At 37.5% G+C, this 20,800-nt stretch overlaps 1 protein-coding gene across 7 annotated transcripts in view; it reads left to right on the forward strand.

The window, feature by feature from the left end:
* The window catches only part of LOC134224947 (G protein-activated inward rectifier potassium channel 3-like), a 494,447-nt gene that overhangs the window by 417,825 nt on the left and 55,822 nt on the right, over positions 1 to 20,800 (forward strand). For all 7 annotated transcript variants that reach the window (XR_009983117.1, XM_062704608.1, XM_062704606.1 and 4 more), the window contains 2 exons: positions 17,892 to 18,039; positions 18,126 to 18,484. Coding sequence is in view for 6 of the 7 variants with exons in the window: in XM_062704608.1 (XP_062560592.1) it covers positions 17,892 to 18,039; positions 18,126 to 18,484 (507 nt within the window). In the remaining variant the exon portion in view is untranslated. The remainder of the gene's footprint in view (positions 1 to 17,891; positions 18,040 to 18,125; positions 18,485 to 20,800) is intronic.

Genomic DNA, 20,800 nt, shown 5'->3' on the forward strand with positions numbered 1-20,800 from the left:
GTGCACCATGGTCCACCGGGAATAAGGAGGAATGGTCCTCCGGAAATTTAGGGGGTTTGGTATCAGGCCCTGCAAGCCAGCCTTTAAAAAAACCAAAAGCAACGAACAATCAACAAGAGAGTGCGGACCGGAACCATCGGCGAAGACCACTGCGACGAAAAGGGACTAGCGATTGGAAACTCGGTTCGTGGAACTGCAAATCTCTCAACTTCATCGGGAGCACACGCATACTCGCCGATGTGCTCAATGACCGTGGATTCGGCATCGTAGCGCTGCAGGAGGTTTGTTGGAAGGGATCAATGGTGCGAACGTTTAGAGGTAATCATACCATCTACCAGAGCTGCGGCAACACACACGAGCTGGGAACAGCTTTCATAGTGATGGGAGATATGCAAAGGCGCGTGATCGGGTGGTGGCCGATCAATGAGAGAATGTGCAAGTTGAGGATCAAAGGCCGGTTCTTCAACTTCAGCATAATCAACGTCCATAGCCCACACTCCGGAAGCACTGATGATGATAAGGACGCATTCTACGCGCAGCTGGAACGTGAGTACGACAGCTGCCCAAGCCACGACGTCAAAATCATCATAGGAGATTTGAACGCTCAGGTTGGCCAAGAGGAGGAGTTTAGACCGACTATTGGGAAGTTCAGCGCTCACCGGCTGACGAACGAAAACGGCCTACGACTAATTGATTTCACCGTCTCCAAGAATATGGCCATTCGCAGCACCTAATTCCAACACAGCCTCCCGTATCGGTACACCTGGTACCGGTACCGATGACCGCCGCGGTACGACCTACAGCGACTGAAGCAATCTGATGTCGCCACTGCATACGCGAGTTAACACATAGTGACGAACGACATTAAACTCTACAAGCAGCATCAGCACTTCTCAAGTGGGTCACGAACGCCGGGACAACGAACGCCGATAAAAACAATCACAACATTGTCGAGGGCACCGATCGATCTATGCTGAGTGGGCTCAACCGCCGCGGGACCGTCATCGCTGAAATTACATTTTGAGTTTTGAACCTTGAATAAAGTCTGTTCTGTTTTTACCATCGACCGACTCGGATGATTCTTTTAAAAGAACCTCCCCGGTAAAAAAGTTAACTGGCGCCCGAATAGGGACCTTGCCAAAAGTGGGAATTGTATAAGTTACAAGTGGTGAAAATCGTTAATTGTTAACAAGTGGAAAAAATCCTAAGTGGATATCACAAAATCCGAAAGTGGTTCAAGGAGCCAGTTCACCTGTTACAATCCGGTTCAACGAGCCCCATCACGACAACGAAAGCGAGAGCCAGGACACCGAAGCTGAGAAGCTCGATCGCTACTAGGACCCCGAGTAGCAGCACTGCAGCGGCAAAAGGAATCACCCCAGTAGCTGCCTGGTTTTCCCCACCGAGCGAGCCCGCCCTAAGTAACACCCCAAAAAGCCCAGGATTTCCACCAGGGTACTGGCATTAATGTAAGTAATTTTATCATTATTATCTAAAAGTGTAAGTGACAAACCAATTGAAACCAAGAAAAAACATTTTTCTCCATCGTCATTACCCATAAGTGAATATCTTTATCCGATCAATTGTGACAAAATTTCGTTCTACCGAGTGGAAACAAAACAGATTTTTTTACCTTTTGCTTTCATATGAGCAAGAAAATCCAAGTAGAAGCATAAAAGTGTTACTGTGACGAGTAGATTTTATTTCACTCTTCCTAATTGCTAGCCTCACTAATTGATCAACCATCAGTGAATACAGCTAATTTGCTTTTCAAAATATAATTGATTAAAGATCATACAGAATTCCTTCAAAAAAACCTAGGGTGGACATTTACTTCAGAAACATAATGGCCACCAACAACGTAGTAAATAATAACATGACTGCAGACGACTTTATCGCTATTGGTAGAGTCCCCGAATTTGTACGGTCAGTCAACTCATTCAGCGGTAATCCCACTGAATTAGTGGACTGGTTGGCCGATGTAGATTCCATTTTTCGCACTTATAATGCCAGGAACGCTACAGCTGATCAAATCAATCTCCTTCAGAGAGTGATACGGCGAAAAATTACAGGCGAAGCAGCCGACATCCTAAACGCAAATAATATTACGTGTGATTGGGATGAAATTAAAACGACACTTGTTCTCTATTATAGAGACAAACGTGACGTAAAAACTCTAGATTTTGAAATGACTACAATTAAAAAACTTCCCAACGAAAACATCAGTACTTATTATAGCAGAGTAAATGATGTTTTGACCCACATAATTGCTCAAATTCATACTGATGATAAATTGAAACTTAATGCAGCAGTACACATAACATACTTTCGGGACAAAGCTCTCGACGCTTTTATTAGAGGATTGGAAAATCCTTTGAATATTTTATTAAAAAGTACAAATCCGACATCGCTCGGACAAGCATACCAATTTTGCATGGACTATTATAATATGAACTTTAGGTCTGCACCTTTCAGAAACGAGTTGGGCAACCAACCAACACCTAAACCTAATGAGCCACCAAAGATAAATATTTCCAACGCCCGATCAGGTTTACCACCTCCGCTCCCGCCAAAGTATTTCTTCAAACCAAACCAGCCTCAACCAAATCGTTTCAGATTCATGCCACCGCCGCAAAGAACATTTACTTTCGCCCCACCGCAAAGACCATTTCCCTTTGCTTCACAGCAAAGAACATACCCTTTTGCTCCGCCACAAAGAACATTTCCACCACCGGAACCAATGGAAGTCGATCAAAGCCTACGATCGCGAAATTTAAATTATGGAAATCGCCCTCCAATGAACATGAAACGTCCTCACCCTCCTTCCCAACAACATACAAATTTCAAAAGACAAGCATATCCACTTGAGGATACATACCAAACGTTTGAAGAACAGTATGACTACTACGATTACGACCCATACTATAATTATGACACTGGATACGACTCATATTACAACGAAGAAACACAGCAAGAAACAGAAACCCAAAACATACTCGACGCCAACGTTCCGTTAAGTGACGAAAATAGTGCTGTTCAAAATGATAGTAACCTTGCATCTACCAATTTTTTAGAATGGACCCCAGAGTGGTAAGTATGCCATATATAATGCTGAAAACCACTATCGGAAATTTTCCTTTTTAATTGATACAGGCGCTAATATTAATATTATTAGTCCCAAATTAGCTTACACTTTCAAAATGCGAAACCATATAAACTACATGCAAGAAATATTTCTAGTGCAAATGGCAACTTCAATACTTCTTCAGCAATTAATATTAATTTTTTCACCAAAATTGACCATACGGCACAATTCATACTTCACAATTTTCATAACTTTTTCGAAGGAATCATCGGAACCGGCATACTAAATACATTAGGTGCAATTGTTGACTTGGCAAACAAAAATTTAACATTACAATTAGGTGAACAAAAACTGACCATACCCCTCCTGTCCTACATTCCCCAACGACAAGCATCGAATAGCTTAACTGTGACGACACCCGACACCTTTTACGGCGACAAATTTGAACTCGAACGTACTGACTGCAACGCGGATATACAAACCAATAATGCATTAGACCCAACTTCATTCAGAACAGCTCATCTTTCAGAGAACCAAAACAAAGCATTGCTAAATGTACTCCAAAAGCATGACTACGCTTTTCATAAGCCTGATAATAAACTTACATGCAGCACGGTAGTTGAATGCTCTATCAACACCATCGACGATATCGCGGTTCACCAAAAGGTTTATCCATATCCAGCAGCGTATGTTGACGAAGTCAATATACAAATAAATAAACTTTTAAATGATGGGATCATTCGTCCCTCACGCTCTTCTTGGACGTCACCCGTTTGGATTGTTCCAAAGAAAACGGATGCATCGGGGATAAAAAATTTCGTATGGTAATCGATTATCGTAAGTTAAACGAAAAACCATATCAGACCGTTATCCCATGCCGGAAATTAATTATGTATTGGACCAATTGAAAGGCCAAAATTTTTACAACTCTTGATTTGGCATCTGGTTTCCACCAGATCAGAATGAAAGAGAGCGACATCGAAAAACAGCGTTTTCAATCAACAATGGCAAATATGAATTCACAAGAATGCCATTTGGATTAAAAAATGCGCCGGCTATTTTTCAACGAGCCATTGATGATGTGCTCCGTAAACACATTGGAAAAATCTGCTACGTATACATGGATGATGTAATTGTATTTGGCAGAAATTTTGAAGAAGCCTTGACAAACCTTGAAACTATTGTCAAAGCATTGAACGATGCAAATCTAAAAATTCAGCTAGATAAGTCTGAATTTTTGCATCAAGAAATCGAATTTTGGGATATGTGATTGGATCCACAGGAATCAAGGCCAATCCCCAAAAATCGAAGTAATTCGAAGATACCCAATTCCTAATTCGATAAAGGAATTGAGATCTTTCCTTGGCATGATGAGTTACTACAGAAGATTCGTAAAGGATTTTGCAAAATTGCTAAACCCCTCACGAACCTTCTAAGGGAGAGAAGAACATGAGTTCAACAAAAAAATCAAACTCGACGAAGCTGAGACAAAATGCTTCGAAAAAATGAAATCAATACTATCATCTTCTGATGTGTTGGCATATCCAGACCATTCAAAGCCCTATATATTGACCACAGATGCATCAGACTTTGCGATAGGCGCTGTACTTTCACAAGGTGAAATTGGGAAAGACAGACCGATCCATTTCGCGTCACGGTCTTTAACAAGAGCAGAAGAAAAACATTCTGTTCCTGAGAAAGAAATGTTGGCCATATTTTGGGCTCTTAAAGTATTCCGAAACTATTTATACGGAGCCAAATTTAAAATTTTTACAGATCATCAGCCTTTGACATTTGCATTATCACCTAAAAATACAAACACCAAATTAAAAATATGAAATCTTATCTTGAGGAACACGATTACGAGATTGCCTATAAACCAGGTAAATCGAATGTCGTTGCGGATGCTCTTAGTCGCATCGCATGCTCTATGACTTGTACCCAACATTCAGCTGACGATAGTGATGATATGTTCATCATATCTACGGAAGCACCCATTAATGCCTTTAAACACCAGGTAATAATAAAAAGAGGTCCAGACAAAATAGAAACTACTCATCCTTTCCCTAACTATACACGAATTTTAATTCATATAAACGATATTAATGAAAACTCTATATTTCAGGTTCTGAAAGAATACGTTGATCCGACCAAGTTAAACGGATTATTAACTGAGGAAAAAATCATGGGTCAAATACAAGAAGTGTATAAAAAACACTTTACTCAAGAAAACATGTTAAAAATCCGTTTTTCTCAAAAATTCCTCATCGACGTACCGGAAGAAGATGTTCAATGGAGAATTATTGAAAAAGAGCACTATAGAGCACACCGCGGTTTAGAGGAAAACAAAGCCCAAATCCTCAGGAAATATTATTTTCCACAATTGAATAGTAAGCTTCGAGAATTCACGAAGAACTGTCAATTGTGTCAAGAAAATAAATATGACCGTAATCCTATTCATTATCCACTTCAAAGAACCCCTATCCCGAATGCACCTTTCCAAATTGTACACATTGACATAATGTTTTTAGAAAAATTAATGTTCCTAACGTGCGTCGATAAATTTTCCAAGTTCGCTCAAGTCCAGCTAGTAGAATCAAGAGCAACCGTTGACATAATGCCTGCTGTAAAAGAAGTTCTCACAAAATTTAAATTACCGGAAATTGTCGTAATGGACAATGAAAATCGTTTATTTCTGGCGAATTAACAAATTTCTTTAATGAAAACAAAATCGCTTCTTATATAGCAGCAACTGGACGAAGTGAGATGAATGGAGTAGTCGAAAGATTTCACTCCACTTTACAAGAAATTTACCGAATCACGAAGGCAGAAAATCCACGAAAAAACCAAAACAGCTTGTCGAAATGTCTTTGATTAAGTACAATTCCACTATCCATTCTTGTACTAAATTCACACCCTTTGAAATCATTATTCCAAGCTCCCAAAGTTCCAAAATTATCGAAAACGTTTACCAAAATCTGCAGAAAAAACAAAATCGAGACCTAGAATACCATAACAAAAAGCTGACTCCAAAACACATAAACGAAAACCAGGAAGCCTTTGAAAAGACAAGAAGACGGATAAAAACCGTCCCACGTTATAAAAAAATAAAAATCAAAAATGTTCACAATAGCACTATAACAACTTCTGATAACAGACGAGTCCACAAAATGACCTAAAAATTCGATACACTTAATTTCGTTTTAGATTTTTACTGTTACAACTCTTTGGAGGCGGTACTCAACAGACGATCGCCATACATAAAACGGACAAATTACCTCTTTTCCTATATGATAAAGGCCCTGGACGTATTCAAATAAGTTCTCATTACTACATCCACCACTTTAATTTGGAGTCATTCAAAATTCACATACAAGATTTAAAATTAAAATTCAAACAAATAGAAGAAAATCAGTTTACTAGTCTCATATTAGATGAATTTAACGAGTTAGATACCAACTTAAAAATTTGTTACCAATCAGAAGAAGAAAAAGATGGAATCAGTTAGGAACAGTATGGAAGTATATCGCAGGAAGCCCTGATGCTACAGATCTTAAAATTATCAATAGTTCGATTAATGGCCTTGTTAGCAACAATAATGAACAGATTAGAATAAATAGGAAATTTCATTGCAAATGAAGGAAATAGTGTATAAAACAAAAGAATCCATTGACTTGCTTAACTCAAAATCATCTGAACTATATTCTGTAAACATATTTTTGAATCTTAAATTCTTGAATGATAAATTAGATCACATTATTCAAACAATTGCTTTAGCCAAAGTAGGGATACTTAATGAAAAGGTATTGAGTCAGACAGAAGTCGAATTACTTGTTAAAGATTTAAGCAAAGAAAACTTGACTGTTTGGAACACCGCCGAAGCACTTACCTACGTCACCACATCAATAGTCACCAACGAACTCGACATCGCCCTTTTACTTAAATTGCCCAAACTAGACCTGAGAGTTTTTAGAAAAATCTTCGTTCTACCAACTTGGTTTAATCGTCAACAAATCCATATTTCCAACCACAATTATCTACACCATGGAACTCAATACTACATCGTAAACAGCCTACAGCCAAAGATCTTTGACGCTAAGGACGCTACACTAGATTCTACAGCCTGTGTGTCCAACTTGTTAGATGGGAAACCAGCCAAATGCGATTATCTAGCCAACCCGACGGAAGAAATCGTAGCAATCGACAACCAACATCTTATCACCAATGTGTTAGGAAATTTTACCCTACACACCAACTGTGGTTTGTCTGAAAGGAACCTGTCTGGAACTTATCTGATTTCGTTCAACAACTGTGAGGTAACGATCAACAATCAAACATTTTCGAACTACAACCAGAATATAACAGGTAAACCGATCCATGTACCGATGTATGGCATTCCCATCGAAAACAACGTATTGTTGTTAATTTGAGCCTACATCACCTGCACAACCTGCATCTAGAAGCTAGGAAGGAGATGGAGCAAATCCGTTTGAACACTACAAGTATTCAATGGCCACATTGGACAATCTTTGGGGGATTATCCTTCTCTTCCGTCATCATATGTGCTGTTCTCTTTATGTATATCTTTCGTAACAGAAAACCAGAGGTGGAAATTCAAATGAATCAACAGAAGACGACGCCGGAGGAAACAAGGACATTTCAAATTTTGCCGCTGAGTGAAATTGTTCGTACGGAGCCTCACACTGAAGGGGGACAAGTTAACACATAGTGACGAACGACATTAAACTCTACAAGCAGCATCAGCACTTCTCAAGTGGGTCACGAACGCCGGGACAACGAACGCCGATAAAAACAATCACAACATTGTCGAGGGCACCGATCGATCTATGCTGAGTGGGCTCAACCGCCGCGGGACCGTCATCGCTGAAATTACATTTTGAGTTTTGAACCTTGAATAAAGTCTGTTCTGTTTTTACCATCGACCGACTCGGATGATTCTTTTAAAAGAACCTCCCCGGTAAAAAAGTTAACTCGCGCAACATCTCGAGGCAGCGTTGCCGGAAGAGGATGAGCTCGAGTGGGCCCCTCTTGAGAACTGCTGGAATACAGTTAAAGCAGCCATTAACGACGCAGCGGAGAACAACGTCGGGTATATGGGATGAAGTCGACGGAATGATTGGTTCGACGAAGAGTGCAGACAGATTCTGAAGGAGAAGGATGCATCGGGGGCGGTCGCGCTGCAGCAAGGTACCCGGCAGAAGGTGGAACGTTATAGACGGATGCGGAGACAGCAGACCCATCTTTCAGGAGAAGAAACGCCGCCTGGAAGAAGCGGAGTGCGAGGAGGTGGAACAGCTGTGCCGTTCTCAAGAAACACACAAGTTCTACCAGAAGCTCAATGCATCCCGCAAAGGACGAATTTCGCGCCAACTCGACCAGCGGTTGGCAGCACCATCTCAGAATCGAATGAAACTTGGTGGGCATAAAGATATGGTATTTCTAAGCCATTCTGCATACTTAGTTTTTTCAAAGTTGTCAAGAGTAACATTTGATGAGGGCCCAATTTTTTTCATGGATTTTTTATAAATCTATGTAACTCTAAAATGACAAGACCTACAAAAAAGTGTTGTATGGCGGACTGTCGTGAAATTCTCAGAAGTTTTTTGGAAAAATATCCAAAAAATAAAATACAGATTTCTACACTGAAAAAATTAGTTTTAAAATTAAAATCGATATTACAAAAAACCTCATCTCAGAAATCGATGAAATTTTTTCTGCAGATAGGTATTTTAATTATCTAACTTTCCTGGGAATAATGTTTCTGTGACATATTTAAGGAAAAAAAGTTTTTCTAACAAAAACTTTTTTCATGTCCATATTGAGTGAAAATTTATCAGCGTGTTTTATACCTACAGCGCCAATTATAGGTTCAGCAGCCTATCATCAACCAGATAAACATTTTGATTCCAAACGATGAAGCTCGGAAGGTAATTTCATTAGGGGGATCTCCGGTAAACGCACATTTAAAGAATAATAAATTTTCCGCAGTTTTTTAATTTTTTCTTCAATTTTATTTGTTACTACATTTAATTCTCATTTCTACTTGAATACTCATTAATTTGTAAACTTAGTCGAACAATTCAAAGACTTTTGGGTCTTCATCTGAGTTGGAATATTTTTAGCCAGGATTTTATTATGAGCGATTGGTATAAAAGAATGAAGCTTTTGTGTGCCAACTATAGTTTTTGCTTTTTTGAAAAGTTCATCAAACTCTTGTTGAGTACCGTCGTCGGCGGTGACAATGGGTCAAATGGGGGTGAGAATGGGACACTGTTTCAACTACTTAGAATGCTTGTAGAATGGATGTATCTGAGGACAAGAAGACAAAAATATAAGAGGCATTCCACGGGGGCATGTCAGTCGATCCTGAGCGACCATTTCGAAAATATTTGAAACTCTGCACAGTTTTTCAATTTCATCTAAATCGTCATTTTTCGATATCAAATCTTCATATTGAGTCACGACTAACTTTTCAAAAGGGTGTATGTAAAAATGGTTCAAAAATATTTAAAAAGCTGCACAGCAAAAACGTAATGTTCGATTGTTATGATTTTTTCAGCAAAGTTAGACAACTAAATGGTGATTCTTAAGAAAATGTGCACAGTAAAAAAAATTTTTTGCCTTTAAAAATATCATTTTTGTCACAAAAACTCAAATATCTCAAAACCCTATCTTTTTTCGAACGTATTTTTTTTAGGGAAAACGGTCCATTATATTAGCTATCTACCATAAAAATTTGGTGATGGTAAACTAATAAACAAAAAAGTTATGACATTTCAAACATTTCACAATTTTCACATTTAGTAAAAAAAATTTTTCTCTGTGTAAGTTATTTCGAGAATTGCAATTTGATGCAGATTTTATTGTTAAGGGACGTGATTTAAACAAGTTGTTTTCATGATATTTTGATTTAATTATTCACAGCATCTATAAGAAACTTAGACACGATCCAGTGTTGTGATCAAAAGTATTGATAGTGTCATAATTTTCATTGCACGTGACTGGCGAAAAATTCTTTTAATAGTGTTGAAACCTGTTGATAATAACGTTGATAGAAACATATCAGAAATGTTATTTTTAAGACAAAAGCTGCAAAATCAAAGATTTATATACACGTGTACGTCTAAAGTTTACCTGCAAAAATATACCTCTTAGAGAATAGACTTTATGATCGGGAGGAAACGGGTATCTTCAACAACAACAAATGCATGATAGGTACATACCATGACAATGCTCACGAAAAAGCAAAAAATTACTACTACTAAGGTTGTTAAAGATCTTATAGTAATTTTTTCTTCAGTCAAGCTAAATGACACCAAACTAGTCAGTAAAACTTAAAAGTGATTTTGTTTATTGAAATATTACGAACAACATGAGTAGCCGCTTTCTCAACTGTTGTAGGCCGTTTGATGGAAAAAGTGTTCAAAAGAGTTACGAAATCTCACCGAAAGCACCATAGATAAACTGAAAGCGACTGGTTATGCTCCAATGTCCACATTGAATACAAATTTACGCATTTGCACGTCCTGCCGTCTAAACGTTGACAAAAGAGCAATCTGTATATCATCGGTTGAGCAGAGCGCAGGAAGTTCGAAAACGACAGCAACTGAGGAATTGCCAGATGTATCGACAACAACTGAGGAATTACCAGAAGTATTAAGTGCTGAGAGCCTTGCCACCGTACCATCAGCGAAATCTGTTTCAACAAATCAATCGGAAGATGAGTGTATCCAAAAGGTCAACATCGAACGCTTTAACGAGGGCATAGCTGGGATAAAAGTGACCTGATTAAATGGAGTAAGATGGACTACGTTTATTACCCGGAGAAAAATACCGTGAAATAAACGAAGCTGTACGAAGAAACCTCTTCAAATTAGGACCTGATGATGTGGAAAATACAGACTACGATGAGGTAATTATAAATATGAAGGAAAGGTTCTCGAATGCAGCCACGACAAGGAAAGAAAAATTATTGATTTTGTCGATGCTGCCAAGTTCGTGGTCTATTCAGGATGCCATTGATGAGTTCAAAACCAATAGAAATACAGTAAAAGAGGCAAAACAATTGAAGAATAACTGTCTTTCAACCAAAAATACTAGGTCTAGTACTGCATTAACAGATGAGACAAAAGAAATAGTAGTTCAATATTTTGAAGATGATGACTTACAGCTCGACTTACAGCTATGCCTGGTCAAAAAGATTATGTATCAGTAAAAAAAGATGGAAAGCGTCAAGCAATCCAAAAACGATTAATGATGACGACTTTGAAAGAAGCGTACACACGCTTCAAGGAAATTCACGATAATATTAAAATAGGTTTTTCCTCATTTGCAAGCCTTCGGCCAAGGCAATGTAAGCTTCTTTCCAATTCAGGAACACATAATGTGTGTGTGCACAACCCATGAGAATATTAATCTTATTTTACATAGTTTGAAAAGAATCAATTTAACAAAGGATATTAAAATGTTAACTGGTAGTCTTTTGTGTGAAAATACAACATCAAATTGCTATCTACGATCTTGTTCGGATTGTCCAGATTCTTCATCATTGGAAAATACTTTATTCGCTGAGTTTGAAGAAAAATATATTGATCAGTTATCATTTGAGCAATGGGTGACCACGGATAGGTGTGACATAGAAACTATTGTAAAACCTGTAGATGAGTTTGTGTCATATTTTTGCTTGAAATTAGAAAGTTTAATCCTCACGATTTTATTAAAACAGAACAATCCAGCTTTTTAAAAATACGAAAAATACATTACAAAATGGTGAATTTTTAGTCATTTGTGATTTTTCTGAAAATTACAGCTTTGTATTGCAAGATGAAGTGCAGTCCCATCACTGGAACGTACAACAAGCTACAATTCATCCATTCGTTATTTATTTTAATGGAAGTACGCAAATTGAACACTTAAGTTTTATTATAATTTCCGAAGATTCAAGACACGATTCAGTATCCGTAAACTTGTTCATTGAAAAAATGATTAACTTTTTACGCGTTGATAAGCATAAAGAAGTCAAAAAGATATATTTCATGTCTGATGGAGCAGCGTCGCAGTACAAAAATCGTAAGAATTTTTCGAGCCTATGTCAATTTAAATCAATGTACGGAATTGATGCAGAATGGCATTTTTTTGCTACATCATATGGCAAAGGTCCTTGTGATGCTATTGGAGGAACAATAAAGCGCATGGCCACAAGAGCAATTAAAACTGCGAAAGAACTTTTTGATTGGGCAAATCGTAGAAAAGAAAAAGATTTAACCAAATTATCATTTTGTTTTACTACTACTGAAGAGTACGAAATAAAGGCTTCAGAGCTCAGCGAGCAATTTAATAACGCGAAAACGATCCAAGGAACCCAAAAATTTCACTGTTTCATCCCATTGTCGGAAAATAAAATTAACTCATAAAATACTCAAACTGTGCTGATAATAATTCAAAAGTGTTCGATATTTTAAAAAATTTGAATAAAAATAAATAAAAAATAAGTATTAATAAACTGTTTTCATGATATCATAACCCATACCAAAATTCAAACCCAAAACTCTTAGAGTTTCTATAACAACATTGTGTAACTGCCACATTTAATTTAATACTTAGGATAATATTAATTCATTTTTATTTATTTATACATATAATATACATAATATCGATGAATACATAAATATGGAATATCATACAAACAACTTGTTTAACTCACGCAAGGCCCTTAACAATAAAATCAGCATCAAATCTGCGATTCTTGAAAAAAAATACACGGAAATTTTTTTGTTTACTATATGTGAAAATTGTGAAATGTTTGAAATGTCATAATTTTTTTGTTCATTAGTTTGCCATCACCAAATTTTTATGGTAGATAGCTAATATAATGGACCGTTTTCCCTAAAAAAATTACGTTCGAAAGAGATAGGGGTTTGAGATATTTGAGTTTTGTGACAAAAATGATATTTTTAAAGGCAAAAAATTTTTTTTTTACTGTGCACATTTTCTTAAGAATCACCATTTAGTTGTCTAACTTTGCTGAAAAAATCATAACAATCGAACATTCCGTTTTTGCTGTGCAGCTTTTTAAATATTTTTGAACCATTTTCACATACACCCTTTTGAAAAGTTAGTCGTGACTCAATATGAAATTGAAAAACTGTGCAAAGTTTCAACTCAATAGAAAATCATGAATTAAAAATTTTCTTAAATTTTGATGCTGTTGCTTGGAATCGCTCATAAGAGACCCTTTTGAACGATTTTTCTCTACGCCCTCCATGCTCGCGGTGAGAGCGATGAGCCATTCTCACCCCCAGACCCATTGCCACCCCCGATGGCGGTATTGCTCATTAGTGATATAACAGAAATGTAATATATTGATATTTTTGTTTGATTGAAAACGTGCCCATTCGCCCATTCGTACAACTCCCGAGGAGTCTTGATAGTATTTCCATAACCTTTGGCAAGACTTGCTCGTTTTGCCATTCGTTTGAGAGTGCCTCCAATAGCTTCGCATAGGGCCTTCTCCGTGCGATGTTGTAAAAAAGTGCCATTCTGTTTCTAAGCCATGTTTTGAATTTAAATTACACAGACTTGCAAAGTTCCTTTTATTTTTATAATGTGTTGCAGCTCACCCAGACACAAAAGTAATTTTTGTAAAACCGATCGACTGTACAAGTGTACTATACTAACAGTACAAGTGTATTGCTGTTTGCAAATAATGTCATAAGTTATAAGTTTATCATTTTTTTCAATAAAATACGATACAAAATCATCTACTCTACAGGCTTTATAACGGTTTCTAAATTACACCGTTCAGTGGTTAGCCTTTGCTGAAAAACAACATCTTCTTTTCCACTATTACAATTAAATATCACTTCAGTTTCGTTTCGGCAACATTACCCGTTTTCAAAGTAATTATTTTTTGTAATTGTTTTTAAGTTACTTCGATACAAAAAGTCAAATAAAACATAAACCCTTTTCAAATGTTGGTCCACATTTATGTTAGATTATGCTAAATTGCTTCCCAAACAAATTTTTATACATCCAAAATGTGTCGTTGGTTGATGATAGGCTGCTGAACCTATAATTGGCGCTGTAGGTATAAAACACGCTGATAAATTTTCACTCAATATGGACATGAAAAAAGTTTTTGTTAGAAAAACTTTTTTTCCTTAAATATGTCACAGGAACATTATTCCCAGAAAAATTTGATAATTAAAATACCTATCTGCAGAAAAAATTTCATCGATTTCTGAGGTGAGGTTTTTTTGTAATATCGATTTTAATTTTTAAAACTAATTTTTTTCAGTGTAGAAATCGGTATTTTATTTTTTGGATATTTTTCCAAAAAACTTCTGGGAATTTCACGACAGTCCGCCATACAACACTTTTTTGTAGGTCTTGTCATTTTAGAGTTACATCGTTTTATAAAAAATCCATGAAAAAAAATTAGGCCCTCATGAAATGTTACTCTTGACAATTTTTGAAAAACTAAGTATGCAGAGTGGCTTAGAAATACCATATCTTTATGCCCACCAAGTTTCATTCGATTCTGAGATGGTGCTGGTGTTGGCGCGAAATTCGTCAAAGGCTTCGTGCCGCGAGCCGAAATGTGTCGTCAAGGCAGCGGAGTAGATGACTACGTCAGTTCAGCGGACGATGGAAGCCAACCAGCCCCCACCTTGAGGGAAGCTAAGGATGCCATCCAACAGCTAAAGACCAATAAAGCAGCTGGTAAGGATAGTATCGGAGCTGAGCTCTTCAAGATGGGACTGGAAAAGCTAGCCACATGCCTGCACAAATTGATAGTCAGAATCTGGGAAACTGAACAGCTTCCGGAGGAGTGGAAGGAAGGGGTTATATGCCCCATCTACAAGAAAGGCGACAAGCTGGAGTGTGAGAACTTATGCCGCCTACAAAGTGATATCCCAGATCATCTTCCGTCTCTGTCACCATTAGTGAATAAGTTCGTGGGAAGTTATCAAGCCGGCTTCGTAGACGGCCGCTCGACAACGGACCAGATCTTTACTGTACGACAGATCCTTCAAAAATGCGAATACCAGATCCCAACGCACCATCTGTTCGTTGATTTCAAGGCGGCATACGACAGTATAGACCGTGTAGAGCTATGGAAAATTATGGACTTCCCTGGAAAGCTTACCAGACTGACAAGACAAGAAGCAACTCATCAATAGTATAAGAAGCAGCATCCGGAAATGGCATCGTCCAGCGGTCATGCAAGATTACACTACGCCGCACAACGGACTACGGATCATATAGTACCGTTCATTAATCTAAGTTTAAATACAAAGGATTACTCTTTATGATAACGTAAATCAGATTGAGCTCCACTTCTTTGTAGTTTTCTTCCCGAGCCATTCTTTCCATTCCCGCTATTTAGTGGCCACCCATTAGATGGGTTATTTTATTTTGCAATAGAAAATTTTGTCAATATTTATTTAGTAGGCTTGTGTTGTGAGACAACCAGATGAATAAGATATCTCGGAATCTGCGAGAGTTAGAGAGTTGTGATATTCTACAAAGTTGTTCGAAAGTTTGAACCCATTGAGGAGAGCATCTAATTCGTTCGGAATTCATCCACTTGGCGACTCTAGCGTATATGACACTACCAGTTGAATAAGATATCTCGGAGTGTGTGAAATTTAGACAGTTGTGATATTGTACAAAGTTTTTCCAAAGATCAAACCCATTGTGGACAACATTTAAATAATTCGGAATTCACCCGCATGGTGGCACTAGCGTCTATGAGACAACCAGTTGAATTAGATATCTCAGAATCTGTGATATTCAGAGAGTTGTGATGTTCTATAAAGTTGTTCGAAAGATCAAACCCATTGAGGAGAACATCTAATTAGTTCGAAATTCATCCACTTGGCGACACTAGCGCATATGGGACTACCAGGATTAGATATCTTAGTGTTGACTGCGCCCCGTCGAAAACTACAAACGTGATCAGTTAGAGTTAACGACTTTTTCTTCCAAATCTTTAATTAGTACAGAATTTACTGAAAAATACTGAACTTCTTAAACCTAAATCTTGAAATCTATTACTAGGGTCTTAATTACTATGTACAACCTAAACGGTGAGCATTTCTGAGATACAGTTGATGATCATGACTATAACCTACAAATGTTTCAGTATTATACTAGGTGATAGATTGAGATTAGTGCTGATTCATTACTAAGACGATATCTAATTTAGAAAAGAGGTGAGATAGACATAACTGATATCTTGAACATAATCCTAAACGTGAATCTAAACTCTGCCTCATATAGGTGTTTTGGTCCTGGCTACAAACATTGAATTTCCAGCGTCGGTACCGTCAATAGGTGATAACTTGTACCTAAAGAGTGGCAACAATTTAGAAATACTTATAGTCAAACTTATATCTACAGGTTTTAAAACCTCAAATCGGATACTGTTTCCCAGTTGCTCAGAAAGACAGGATAATCACTAAAAGTAAGTCCCATATACAGAAACTGAGAATCCCCTAATCATGTGCATTTTCTATAGGAATTTTGTAACTTTCGAATCCCAATAAATCAAGAGAGTTCACAGAATTTGATCGATCCTTGTCGTGAGCAACACTTAGAATATAAAAAAAATTAGAGAGTTATGATGTTGCATAAAGTTGTTCGAAAGATCAAAACCATTTATCCACTTGGCGGCGCTTGCGCATATGAGACTACCAGTTAAATTTTGAAATCTGTAAAATTTAGAGAGTTGTAATATTTTACAAAGTTTTTCGAAAGATCAAAACTATTACGGCGAACGTCTCATTAATTTGGAATTAATCTGCTTGACGGAGCTAGCGTATATTAGATAATTAAATATCTTGGAATTTCGGAAATATTTAGATTTGTTTTATTACACCAAGTTGTTCGTAAGATCAAAAACATTATATTTTTAACTAAATCAATGATTTTGTGAGTGTTACTTCTACGTGAAGTTAAATGATTTACAATGATATGGAAATGCTAATATCATCTTCCAAACTTAGACGCACATGTTCATGATAGAATTAGAGGCGAAAGTATAGAATTGATAGTTCCATTAGGATACGGCAGGCATGAAGAATGTTTTTATAGAAGTCGATTTGAAAGCGAGCGGAGGGCAATATTTGTGGAAGCCAGTGGAGATATATCAGCTTCCACACTGATATTCTTCCCTCCCCCTTCATACGCGAGCTTGGCAGAAGGAAGGTCGTGCGATACGTGCACGAAAATTTAATGGGACATCAATAATCCCCAATCAGAGGGAAGTACTAGAATATAAAAAAAAATATTCACCACTTCGTCGAAACTTACTGAAAGTTTCTCATCTCTTGTGTTGGTGTGTTCTTACAAGGTATTCACCACTTGTTGTCGACTATTCTCATTAGGGTGGGAGCTGACATTGCTTTATAGGCTTGAATAGCGAGCGCTTCTCAGTTGCGTGCCCAACCGATGCCTTTGGATTTCAAGCCGACATTGTAAATGCCATCAACTAATGACAGCATGATAGTTCTTCTAATTTCCACCATAAACGTGGAAATATCTGAAAGGTAAGATATAAGGCTAAAATATCTCTAATAAAGTAATAAGCCGTATATATATATATATGAGCCTACATGAGGATTTAAGATGCAGCTAGTTCAAATTTAACTTGTTGCCTTCCTCGTTAATCAAAATTTATTTGTTCTCGTTTTGATAAAAGGGCTTGGAGTCGAAATGGTGCTTCTCCCTATACGTGTCACATATAATTCACCTCTCTGTTTTCCTTCTTGCCTACTTTCAGGACATTTTTACCACACTTGTCGACTTCAAATGGCGCTGGACGTTGTTGGTGTTCGCATTGAGCTTCATCCTGTCCTGGTTGGGCTTCGCCATCATATGGTACCTGATCAGCTACAGCCACGGCGATATTGCCGCACATGCTATGGGAGGTTCGTTCCAGGCACCTGCTATTGCCAAGGCTCAAGAGTATGCGAGACAATTAATTTATGATGCTTTCCCCTCCCCCCCGTTTCAGACACCCAACATGAACCGTGCGTAACGTGCATCTACGGTTTCACGTCGGCGTTTCTGTTCTCGCTGGAAACGCAGCACACCATCGGCTACGGCAATCGGTTCGTGACGGAGGAGTGCCCCGAGGCGGTGTTCATTCTCGCCCTGCAGAGTATCACCGGTTTGTTCATTCAGGCATTTATGGTTGGCATCGTGTTCGCCAAGTTGTCCCGCCCGAAGAAGCGCGCCCAGACGTTGCTGTTCTCGCGGAACGCCGTCATCTGCCACCGGGACGGGGTGCCGTGTTTGATGTTCCGCGTGGGCGACATGCGCAAGAGCCACATCATTGAGGCGCACGTTACGGCGCAGATCATCCGGCGGAGGGTGAGTTGAGCCGTTGTATTGCAATCAGTAGGAAATATAAAAATATGTTTATTCGTTATAAGAAAATGTATGTACTTTGTCCGTCAACACGAAAGCTGGGAACATATTTTTGCCTTCCTCGTATACTAAATATACGTAAAAACTATATACTCATTATGGATCGACTGCATGTTTTAATAATATTTATTGAATGGTTACACAGTCTCACTATTTCACGTGTCTATTAATTACCCGGCGTATTTCGGTTGTTTGACGCCGTCAGCCCGGTGGCATCCCTATCTCACACAATAGGTTTGTTTTGCAGCCAAGATTGCGTAACCGTATCCCACTGACTAGGGCTGTGACGATGTAGCATTTATCGATAATATCGATATCGGATTAATAAAATATCGATATCGTTTCAATATCGAGTTTTGGATATCGATATCGGGTCCGATATCCGATAATTAATACAAAGCTCAGAAATATATATTTTTTTTAACATTTTGATCTTAGAGAGCTCTTAGAGAGCTATGCAACAAATAATCAACGATTCCATGATGTAATTTAAGCTACTCAACGTTTTTAAAAGTCACACTATCAACATTGTGCAAATAAAAATAATATTTATGCTTTCAGAATCATGGCTGGTACGTATTTCGATTAACATGCGCCCTAACAATGGAACAACTGCAACTTGAGGCAAAAATTTCACAGCGGCTTGAAAAGAAATTATTTCCTTTTTCAATATGGGAAAAATATTGCTACTCATAGTTTCACTTATATTAGCAAATATCGATACACATTTATATAATTTTCCGAGAACCTTTTTCAGAATAACGATATATAACAGGGCATTGCTGTAAATCTAATTTCATATGTAACCGGTATAGGCCTTTAACTCAAGACTAGTTTACAGTACGGTACACATCTTATTGGGGCATGTTTATAATAACGAATAGATGTCCCAAGGGACTATCCCAGCTCAAAAGTAAGGCTAATGCCCGGAGAAAGCGATCTATACACACCTTCAAAATCTGAACTCAATGATAGTTGGGTCCCCATCGATCAAAACTCAATGAAGGTTTGGATGCTCTAGAAAGTTTTTCTAAGTGCATCTACTTTTTCACAGTTTGTTTCACTTTTAGTACCGGCATAACCCAAAATTGATGTAGATGTAGATGTAGAAAAAAAAATCCGGATGGAATCGGTTAAACAGTGCACTGTTGGATTGTAAAGCGTTTGACAAAAATGTTTAAATGAATTTGGCTCCTTTTAGCTTTTTTAAACTGCGAGCTTTACCACTTGATAAAATGTATTATGATAAAGAGTAGATAGAAAGGAAACGTCATATACTTCATTCCCAGTAAAAATTAAATTTTTGAACTTTGGGAAGATACTTTTTATCAAATTACAAGCTTCAAACCCTTGTATTTGGACTCAGAAGAAGTTTAGTTTAGTTCAGAAGTCTGTGAGAAAAGTTTAGATCAAATTAGTCGATTAACATGTTTTAACACTGCTTGTGATAGAAAAGTTTACAGTAATCATCAAATAAAGTCATATCGGCGATATTATCGACTAACTAATTAGACGGTTTAATACATTCCACTAAAAGAGCTTAATATATTTTTCTGATATTATCGAGTCAATTATCGACGATATCGGATTTTGAAATATCGGTTATCGTATCGATAATTTCAACCCGATATTTATCGATATTATCGGATATATCGATATCGTCACAGCCCTACGGAGTTCTGTATCCCAATGGAAATCAAATGTGATGTTTGTAAACAAAACACATAATATCAAGAATTTTATACTGAGATGTTGGCGACAAAAACATGGCGTCATGCCACCGACCTGGACGCCGTATGTTTAGTCTAACTTGAACCGTCTTTTTGTCTAACTAGCCCATACATGACTTTGCAAGCACTGTTATCAATTTTAATTTTTTTAGTAAGATCTTGAGCTTCCAAAATATGCAAGAGCTGGGAAGGATTTAACATAAGTATTCACCATTTCATTCCATTGGAAGAATACCACAAACCAAAGTCAGCATGATCTCACTTGGACAAATTTTACTTTCATCATTGTGGATATCTTGATCGTAGAATAGCTGGCTAACAGCCATTGTTGGACGTGCGATTCGCAAAAGGAAAATTCCTTAATTACACATTCTTCTTCATTGTGCCTTGAGTTGAATAAACGCAGGTTTCACAATGTTCGTGACTATGTAATCAAACGATATGTTAATTTGTAAGACTATGAGCCTGAATATAAAAAAAAACTGAAGTAGAGTCAAGTACGAGACACTGAAGACGGCTTTACAGTTGA

Source organism: Armigeres subalbatus, chromosome 3, assembly GCF_024139115.2.
Source record: "Armigeres subalbatus isolate Guangzhou_Male chromosome 3, GZ_Asu_2, whole genome shotgun sequence".
NCBI lineage: Eukaryota > Metazoa > Arthropoda > Insecta > Diptera > Culicidae > Armigeres > Armigeres subalbatus.